Source organism: Xiphophorus maculatus, chromosome 17 (genome assembly GCF_002775205.1).
Source record: "Xiphophorus maculatus strain JP 163 A chromosome 17, X_maculatus-5.0-male, whole genome shotgun sequence".
NCBI classification, from domain to species: domain Eukaryota; kingdom Metazoa; phylum Chordata; class Actinopteri; order Cyprinodontiformes; family Poeciliidae; genus Xiphophorus; species Xiphophorus maculatus.
Window position 1 is genome coordinate 7035497 of NC_036459.1, and position 10200 is coordinate 7045696.

Genomic DNA, 10200 nt, shown 5'->3' on the forward strand with positions numbered 1-10200 from the left:
CAAAATTTAACTTTTTTGCCTACATGCAAAATCCCACTTGCTCAAAAAATATAACAGAAAAGTTCAGGCATATCAAATTTGAGTCAAAAATGGACATAATGATCATCAGTAGCTTTATTTTATGTATAAATGATAACCAAAAGCTCTTTACAACACTGTACTACACAGCCATTACTGGAAACTATGATTTCATCTTATTTTCAGGATTTGTCTTGTACGAATTACATAGTGAACATGCAAAATTAAAAAAAGAAAAACGTCATACAAAAAGAGACAAAGCAAACATAAATGCATCTTTAACTCAGAGACCAAAAACAACCAGGCCAAAGCTGCCATGTGCAAATTTCCAAACTAATTTTGAATAAACAGAAAACAAGAATTCCCACCAAAACATTACAATCAAGTAAAGAACCTTGATATTTGGCCCAAGGCTTGTGGTGATCGGAGCAAACAAATATTCTGTTAACGGTGTAAAATTCTTTGACTTTTGCCTCCAAAATAAACAAAAAGAAAACGCGCTAATGTTAGCATCCTATCCAAAATAGCTCTGACCAGTCAAGTAATGGATAATAGAAGTTAAGGAGGTATGAGTAGTGCATCATTTGGACGGCAACATTAGGTCTTTGAGGACCAGACTTCCAAAAAAAAACACCCCAAAAAATAGCAGATGGTTGTTTAGGAAATCCGGAGCTAAAGCCTAACTGTCGCATTTCCAAGCAAATCCTCGGCAGTGTTTAACTTCTGCTCTGACTGTTTGGATTCCTGGACGTTTCTTTTTTTATTAGTAAACTATTGAGTTGAACCAGGATGAGTAATCAAACCCACCTTGCATGCCAAAATATACAAATATTTCAAAATTAGTTGAGTGACTAAAGAGGCGGCAATTTTCACAATGGAACGGTTTATATTTATAAAAAGCAGACACGAAGATTCAAAAACTAACAAAAATGACAAGATTTCCTACAGAAGAATTTTGTAAAATATACAAAATCCAACCATACCAGCATTAAAGGCACACGTTTAATTTTAGTAAAGTTTAATATTACAATAGTTAAGCACTTTGAATATTGCAATGAATCTACTTGAAGTAAACTGATTTTTTAAATGGTACTTAAAAAAAAAATATATTGTCTTGATAACTTGAGGAAACCAGTTTTACATTTATAATTTAGCCTTACAAAGTTTCTTGTGCCTTTTCATGCTGTTTGAGTGAGCTAACCACCCGACTCCATCATAAATATGGGCATAAATATTATTTGCCAATTTTTTAAAGATGCATTTCAAACTGTTTTTCAAGGTGGAATGATTATACCAAACAATCCATCATTTTTAAAGACACTAAAATTGTTTGTTAACCTAAAAACTTCACCCTGACACATCAAAAAAAAAAAAAAAAAAAGCAGTTTAACTGAAGCCCAAAATAAAAAATGACATTCATGTCCATGATGGATGTTAATAAACCTCCCACCATATTGTATGAAAGCTTAATGAATCAGTTCTTCTTTTGGTAACTTCATTTGTATGACCTCAACTCAAAGAATCAACAGTAGCTTACGTTTAGAAAACCATCTGGTCCCTTACGGTTTCTGGCGTCTTTTGGTCCGCTCTGTAAGGAAGCAAACCTAAGTGCACTTCGGAGACTAAAAGGACACTTTCAAGCTTTTGCGAACCAACAAGAGGAGTCTTTAACAGCATGATGACCTGGTGAAACCCAAATAGTGTGGATTTGATCAGATAAATAAAAAAAAAAAACTCTTCATGAGACCACGAAGCTACTCCATCTGCTAATTACAGCACTTCTAAATACACAAACCCAGAAACCTTAAAGCAGAGTAATTGGTATTCAAGTCTCCAAGTTAAACAAAAATCATCTTTTTCCTTTTTTTCATATCTGCACACGTTGTTTAATACCAAAAATATACAAAGAATAATTTTGGTGGTAAACGTGCAGACTTGCTACGAGCATCGATGTCTGAGCTCCTGGAAATGCGATTTATGTTCACACTGCCACTTAGGAGTTGTAGTGGTCCTAAAGAATAAAATAAAAAAAGAAACATAAGATAACCAAGTCATTAACAAGATATAAATGAGTCTGATTTTATTCCCAGAGTGTTGAGTGTTTGACTAACCTGGATTGAGCTGACTACGCCGCTAGCCATGACCGACAGTTTCCCTGCGACTGAGCGCACGCCAAGTTTGAGTTGCGACATGTCGGGAGCGTTGGGCAGCACGTTGCTCAGGCGGTATGAACTTCCTGTAAACATGAAGCGAGAGTCAAACACAAGAGAAGAGGTCCAGACGTGTCAAAAAAAAAAAAAAAAGAAAATCCCTGATGAGTAAAGCACAAACAGATCTTGTGTAGAAAAGTGGGACTTTCAGGTGCTTCCATTCACTACTATTATGGTTGCCACTGCAGGGTGAGCTGGTATTAATTCCTCTGATGACACGAGAGAAGAAACTACATTTTTCTGAAAGCTTTCAGAATATAACAGGCAGAATCGTCTCAAAACGTGGAGCTTTTAAATCCCTCAGCAGGGTGATGGTTTGCTGGATGTCCAACATCCAGACATTTCTCCTGACTTCCTTCTGCTACAGTACACATTTTGACTGCCTTGTTTTTTATTTGCTCACACCTTTTGACACATTTCTCAATTTTACATTTAGAAAGACTAGAACAACCATGAAGAAGTCCAGAAATATAGATTAAAATGGAAAATTTGAAGAAAAAAAAAGTGTAATTTATAAATTAATAATGTCTGTACTACATGCATAAAAACTGACCAAAAAAACATAATTGTGTCTTACCAGTTTCTTTCTTTGGATCATCGAAAAGATCTGCTGAACTTATCGAGGCACTCCCTGAAAACCTCTCCAGTCGCGTCCTGGTTTCGTACTAAAGAGAAATGGAACATTTTATTTTTTTAAACACTTTTGTGAATCAACTTGTGTGTTTAATTGCCCTTTTCTCCAGTTTCCCCATAATTGTGGAAATAATTGTATTCATTTTATAATAATAAAATGCAGATTTTGCTCACTTCGTACCTCAGAGTTGTCTTGCTTTCCAAAATACATGTCAGATGAGATCGCCTTGACATCATCTCCAAACTTTTTCTGAGCTTCTCCAGAATCCGAGTAGGACGGCAAGTCAGCTTTTCTCCTGGAAACGGGTCTGTATATAAAAAGTTAAACATCACAGGAATGCAACTATTCAAATGGAAACTTTCTAAGAAAAATACTTTGTATACATTTTAACATGACTACATTTGCAGTACTTTGTAAAATAAGTCTAATGTTTAATTTTCTGTTACACTTTGAGCTGACTTGAAATCCTCAGGTAATAAAGAAATAAAGATCACAAGACAAGAATCATAATATTCCAGTCAAACTTTTAAAAACAAGCAAATTAAAAGATTTTGGATAAATTTTCTACTACATACCATCATTTCCTACTTAAATCTTCTCATTGTGTGACTAAAATATCCAGGCACATTTTTCTCTTCAGTATGAGAATAAGTTAAAAACTGTAATCAAAGTTACAAAGTTTGGACACCATTTAGTCTTAATTCAAAATATCAAGTATTTATGGATGTTTTTCAACAATTGTTATTTTACATTATTCTATCCAGATCTGACGTGTTCAATTGTTTTATTTCATGTATGAAATTAAAAAGATTAGACTAGTAACTTTGTAGTTATGAATCAGAGTAAAACAGATCACATGTGGGTTGATCAGGGCTCAGTTCTCGAGCCACTTTACTTTTCAACACCTACATGATCCAACTAGCGCAGATTATGCAGCACAACAATATCCTCTATAAAATATAAGTTGATTCTATGCAACTTTATATTTTATAAAATAAATTAGAATTGCAGAAAAGACGGAAGTAACCGTTTTGTTCCCAAAAATGCAAAGTTAGAAATCAGAAATGACCAAGATCAGAGAGAATGAAAAGGCGATGGACTAACAACCACATAAAGGTTATAATTTAATCAACTCAACAGCATTTTATAAAGTATTAGTAGAGTAAAGGCTTCCAGCGAAAACAGGACAAAAAAAATTGGTACTTGTTTTATGTTATTGTCCACCGTTTTACATATTTTTATTTTAAGTGATGCGTGAACACCAATTCTTGTATCCATGTTTCTTTTTTCCCTGTAAAGCACTTTGAATAATCCTATGAATGGTGCTGTACACATAACCTTACCATCAAAAAGCACAAGTTGGTGAAGGGCTAAAATAACCAACAACACCAAAAGTATCTATAAATAATTCAAAATATTTAAGTACCAAAAACATCCTACCTGTCGTCAAATGAAGACATGGCAGCGGACAAGAAGAAGTCCGGCTCTGGTTTCTTGCTCTCATTCATCCAGCCTCCTCCGCTGCCGCCATCATTTCCCCAACGCATAGAGAAACTTTCAGAGGTGTCCGTTTGATCCTCAAACCGTGAAACATTCCTCAAAAAACAAAAACAATTTTACAGTCATTTTAAAAAACAGAAAGATGCTTCAACACTAAATCAATTCTAACAGTTTTGTTCCCACAAAAAGTCTGGAACAAGGCGTTAAAAAAGCCAGTTAATATTAAAACTAGTAGTAGACTTCTGCTTTATAGTATGCAAATTTTAAATTCTGCATATCCAGACCAGAATGTCATTCCAACTGCACTGCTGCAGCATTCTTGTAAATCCAAAAACATCTTATTTAGGTGATGCTACAGCCACAGTTAAACTATTGGAGAATATTTTGGCAGAGGGAAATAACTGGATATGGAGAGGCATTTTATTCTAAACTAATTACATAAATAAAGATATTAAAATATTATTAATAAATATTCAATTAAATAAATAAATGCTCCCATGAATTAAAACATTTAATAGAAATCTTTCATTTTTAAAAAATTTATATTACGATTTCTTTATTTCATGATTTATTTTCATTTATCTCAAGATTAAGTTTTCTATTTATCTTTTTTTAATAAAAAGATTTATATTTATTTATTTCAACATTTACTTATTTCATAATTGAGTTTAATTTTACTTTATAAAACTACTTTACATATATCAAATGAAATATTATTTATTTCATTTTAAGCATTTTTAATTTTCTGAAAGCTAAATATGTTGTAAATATAATTATTCTTTCCAACTTATCAAGAAACGACTAAGGGAATGCAATGCCATCTAGATAAGTTTATTTTAAAAACTTGCAACAAAGAAACCAAAAGCCTAACTTATAAAATATATAAAATAAAAACAAAAACTAATAATAATTTAACGTAAAGCTGTGTTTATACAGATTTATCTGACCTTGAGCTAAACGTCCCGTCGTACTCGTCTTCCTCAGTAAATCTGCGGCCCTTGGTGGTCTTGGCTCCGAGCGGACTCTCCTGCTGGATGATGTGCATATCTGACATAACGGAGTGAGAAACTCCACTGCAGAGAAACGAACAAAACAGACTCCAAATGAGACAAGATACAGACAAATCAAACTGATTTTTTAGTCATCATCCTACCTCCTCATACCCAAACCCATGCCCAGTCGCTCAGCTTGCTCCTTCTTCTTCCCCTCCAATCCCTTCAGCTTCTGCTCCCCGATTTTCCTCTGCTGCTCTAAATCTTTATAGGCCAGACGCATGGATGGAGCACTTGGGGGGGGGGGGGTAAAAAGACATATTAAAAAGCACACAGGTTTAAGCTTCAGTGGTTATTTCAGGTGGTGTTCTCACATGGAGTCCTCAGCTGTGATGTTCCTCTTGGCGCCTGCGGTGGAGCTTTCTTCTTTCTCTCGGAGTTTGTCGGCAGCCTGAGCCGCTCTCTCCAGCTCAGAGAAACTCTGGCTGCTGACCTTCTGGGCGCCCAGTCCGCCTTTCTTAGAGGCCAGCTGCAGACAGAAATTCCAGTTAAATTCAACATGTATGCAGACAAGTCCATTTTCTGAAAAACGTAGCCCAATACAAGCATTTAATATCAGCTGATAGATAATTATTGATTAGCACTACTAAACTGGGGGCGTCCATTTTTTATTTTTAAGCAGTTATGAGGCACAGTGACGAAACCTTAAACTGCTGCTGCGGACGTTACACAACAGGCTGTTGCTAAGTAAACAAAGAGTGAGAGAGTGGTTGCTAAGTAACCAAAGAGCGAGTGAGCTAGTTGATTCCACCAACCTAGCTTAGCCGACTGTTGTGAGAGGTTTGATGGCTAAAGTCTTTTTCTCTGCCAACATCCCCCAGAATGCAAATTAAAATTAAAAAACTTTCTTATTTTTTAAATTGTGAAGAAAAATTGTGAAAAATTAGGGTTTTTCGAATTTGTACAACATTTTGGACATTTTGCCTCTCTTTTTTTCAGTAGTAGGTATTTTGGACAAACCTTGATCAACTCTTAATTCGACAACTCAAATTTAAACCCAATCAAACTGAAATTTTATTTCATTTTAAGTTTAATCACTTTTACAAAAACATTATCTGTTTTCTTTCTGATTATTATTTATTTTATTGTGCTAATGACACATCATAGGTCTAATAAAGCTGTAAAAATATCTTTTCTGATAGGTTTCGCATTTATATGGAAGCCAAAAACATATTCATACATCTGGCAGATACAGGATTACCAGTGGAAATAAGCAAAAAGCATAGTTACATAGACTTCATAATTTTATCCTAAACCTAAACATTTCTGATGGTGGCTTGAGTTATTCTTGATAAACTGCAACAACTTGTATGGTTTATTACTTAAAATAGTCAAAACCTTGCTGATGAGTTAATAGAATTCAATGCAAACACACAATTAGAGTGAATGAATAAGAGATTAGTTTCCAAAACATGTCTTTCTATTTACAGTTTTCTTGGCAGCAGCTGGCTTCTTTTTTAGAAGTGAGGAAGGCTCTGGAAACAACAACAACAAAAAAGTTTACTTTTTCTACAATATTACAATAGAGTTAAAAAATGTACTTAAATTCATTTAAGGGAATCATTTCTAAAAACAAAACTTCCAACAAACCTGGGTTTGCTTTTGGGGAAACACTTATTAATTCAACACTTGGGCCTTCTTCTGAATTTCCTGAAATCAAAATGCACGTTTGTTGGATGGGTGATTTTTTTTTTTTAAATGACAAAGAGAGATCTTTTATTACTGTTACTACAGATACCATTTCGATCTTCATCTTTCTCCTCGATTAAAGGCTTTTCTAGTGTGGGGCTGCTGAGACTCATTTTGGCCATGTTTAGATTTTCAGGTACATCCTGGAAGACAGACAGAAAGGTTAAAACCTTTTACTGGATAGTGTAAGCATACAGAGGAATAACTGATGCATCAGCACAAATATATGGAGATTTCTCAGCAATTATCCCTTTGTTGTGATTGCAGTTTAGTTAAATAATCATATTCATTCACAGGCAAAGCCAAAATCTACAATAAATGTATCATAAAAAAATACAGTGACTCTAAATCTAGTTAAAGTGTTAGTTAAATAAACTGTAAAAGTTGTTAAAAAGTCAAGTTTTAAGGCACCATAAGGAGCAAAAAGCATTCAAAGACAGAATAAATCAACACTAAAACCAAAGCACTGAAAAAAAATATGATAATCATAAAACAATGGCATCTTTTCGATATTTCTTTACCTGTGAATGCAAACTGAAGAAGTCCACCTGCTTGTCCTCTGGTGAGGTTGGAGAAAGAGGACCCTGACTGTCTAACCACAGCTATAGTGAAAAAGGCAAAAGCAGCAATTAATATTAGCTTAGACACTTTAACTAAGGTTTGATAAGCAAAGGAAGCAGCACAAAGAATGTCAGAGTCTGGTTTTGGGTTCGCTTTACCTCAGTGCCATGACGTCTGGTAGCTTGTGTGGCTAAAGTTTTGATCTTCTCCCTGTACAGCTGGGCGGCACGGCTGTTGTATTTAGCATTAGCAGCACCAGCTTTGCACCCATGTTGATTGAAGAACGCAATCTGTCAAAAACGATCAGAGAAGATTCAACATATTTCTAATGATGCTGCAACATGAAGGTTTCCTCTCTTCTATCGGCACTCACAGCGCTGGCATTGCCTCCCACTTGCATACATCTAAGCTGGAACCATGACCAGTTAAAATCCAACTCAGTGGACCTGTGTAACAGAACAGACAAAGCATTAAAGAGTAAAAACAGGTTTAAAACAGCACAAAAGTGCTGTACAAAACCTATTAAACAATAGAATAAATTGATGAAAAGAGAAAAACAAAAATAATACAAAAAAATACAAATATCTCAGTACGCTTGAAGAGGAAAGTAACTTACAAGCAAGTTTTCAGCAAGAAATATGAGCTTGTTTTAAGTTAATAGTCTGTTACTATTGAAGAAAAAGTACTTGTTCCATTTGTAGATTATTTCACTTATAAGAAGATGTTTTTCCCATGTTACAGGTGAAATAATCTACCAATGGAACTAGAACTTTTTCATCAATATTAAGGAGTTAACTTAAAAAACAAGCTCAGCTTTATTGCTGAAAACTTACTTGCAAGTTAGCTTTCTCTTATTTCAAGTATACTAATAAATATGCACACGAAACTAAACCAGAAATACTTGGTAATAGATTGTACCTTTGCGATATATGAATGAATAGAAATGAGTGTAACAAAGCTTGGTTCCATAAAAACGAAAACAGAACGGCTTAGATCAAGGCATATTGAAACGCTCCAGTCAAAGTCGAGAACTTGAAAATTGCCCACATGAGCTCTTCATCCAATGTGCCAAGATTTTGAACAATTGTTGGAAGAGGAGAGAGTCTTACCTAATAAAGGACAGGTGCACTCCCAGTGATCTGTGAGTCCCAGAGCAGTCTATGCAGAGAAACACCCCGTATGTGATGCTGGCCCAGCTGGGGTTTTTAGCTGCACAGTCGAAGCAAACCTGAGGACCAAAGAGCAAGAATTGATCACAAAAACGAGGTAGTATCTGAATTATTTTTTAAAAAATCAATAGTCCGACTCTATGAGTCAGTGTCAAACAGCTGTGGGGGTCTGAAGTACATTTATATTCAAACAGCTGTGGCCGACCGGGTCTGAATGACTGTAAATGCTTTTATTTCCATTAACGGCGCCAGAAGAGACGTGTGTCCGTATTTAGTTTGGACTATACGCCCAAAAACTAAGCCTAAACAAACAAAACTGATGAGACGAGCGTCTATCCGTTTTGGCTAGCGCTACATCTGTTTGGAGTAATTAACTTTTTTAAAAACGGTCGTTTCGACTAAATTGTAGCCAGAACATAATTAGGATGTATTAACAACATGTTTCCACCAGTGAGGATAATTCACCATGACAAAAAAAGCGGAGAAGAGCTGACTAATCTGGTTAAAACGAGCCAGCACAGGCCTTTTAAACAAAGTGCGACGTGTCATATATCTCATTAGCTTTAGCGGACTTCCTTGTTAAAGACACCCCAACGTTTGTCGTTCATAAAAACTGACCTTATTCGTTGGAATGGAGCGCAGACGCTTGAAAATGGCAGAAATGTCCTGTCTGCTTGGTTCCGCCATGGTTTCAGCTGCCTGCTGGTTAAAGAAATGGCATCTGAAGAAGCTCCGTGTTTTTTCCCCCAATAACAATCCAATGCGACACGTCAGTTGGAGAGCAGCGGGACCCAGCTCTGATTGGCTGAGCATAGCCCGTGGTTGTGTTATTGTAGAAAAGGCTTCTGGGTAGTGTAGTTTTCCCCGAAAAGCAACCGCTAGATATGTTTGCGTGTCTTCTTCACCAATCAGGAAAAAGCTGGAATTTATATTACATAAATGTGATATATTGTCTCATAGATTGACTCAAGATTAATCCTCAACGATAAGATTATCATTTTAACTAGATATGATCACATTAAAATTTTTTTTACTTAAATAAATCAACAGTAGTATTTCCAGAATTTTGACTCAACTAGTTTATGAATAAAACGCTATCTTGATATTAAATATTTATAGTCTACACTATAAATATGAAATAATCCTATTATAAAATATTGATCATTTTGATTTAGCTACCTGATAATAGAGTATGGTTATAAGAATGTCATCATCTTAACTACCACATAATTGAGATATTTATAATTACGATCTACTCAAAATAAAAAGTATTACTTAGCTACTTCAGAATTCTGACTTAGCATCCACATAATTATAGGTTATAGAATTTCATGAAATAATTTTCCCTTATCTAATAGTATCCAACA

The 10200-nt window shown here is 35.0% G+C and overlaps 1 protein-coding gene across 1 annotated transcript; it reads right to left on the bottom strand.

The window, feature by feature from the left end:
• Nucleotides 1-90: 90 nt before the first annotated feature.
• Nucleotides 91-9601, bottom strand: arfgap3 (ADP ribosylation factor GTPase activating protein 3). Its single transcript, XM_005811931.3, has 16 exons — nucleotides 9452-9601; nucleotides 8774-8892; nucleotides 8038-8110; nucleotides 7823-7954; nucleotides 7625-7705; nucleotides 7153-7246; nucleotides 7005-7064; nucleotides 6843-6889; nucleotides 5729-5883; nucleotides 5516-5647; nucleotides 5310-5435; nucleotides 4303-4458; nucleotides 3043-3169; nucleotides 2806-2893; nucleotides 2130-2254; nucleotides 91-2029 (listed from the first exon to the last, which is right to left on the bottom strand). Exons 1-16 carry the CDS (start codon nucleotides 9518-9520, stop codon nucleotides 2012-2014), a joined length of 1602 nt encoding a protein of 533 aa, XP_005811988.1. The 5' UTR covers nucleotides 9521-9601; the 3' UTR covers nucleotides 91-2011.
• Between the last annotated feature and the right edge of the window lie 599 nt (nucleotides 9602-10200).

What these genes read in the sequence shown, in the direction of transcription:
- arfgap3 (XM_005811931.3), bottom strand. Translation starts at nt 9,520, where the DNA reads ATGGCGGAACCAAGCAGACAGGACATTTCTGCCATTTTCAAGCGTCTG. An exon ending in TTCCCCAAAAGCAAACCCAG is followed by an intron (nt 6,890 to 7,004) that starts GTTTGTTGGAAG and finishes TGTTGTTTCCAG; the next exon opens with AGCCTTCCTCACTTCTAAAA. An exon ending in CAGCTGCTGCCAAGAAAACT is followed by an intron (nt 5,884 to 6,842) that starts GTAAATAGAAAG and finishes TTCTGTCTGCAG; the next exon opens with CTGGCCTCTAAGAAAGGCGG.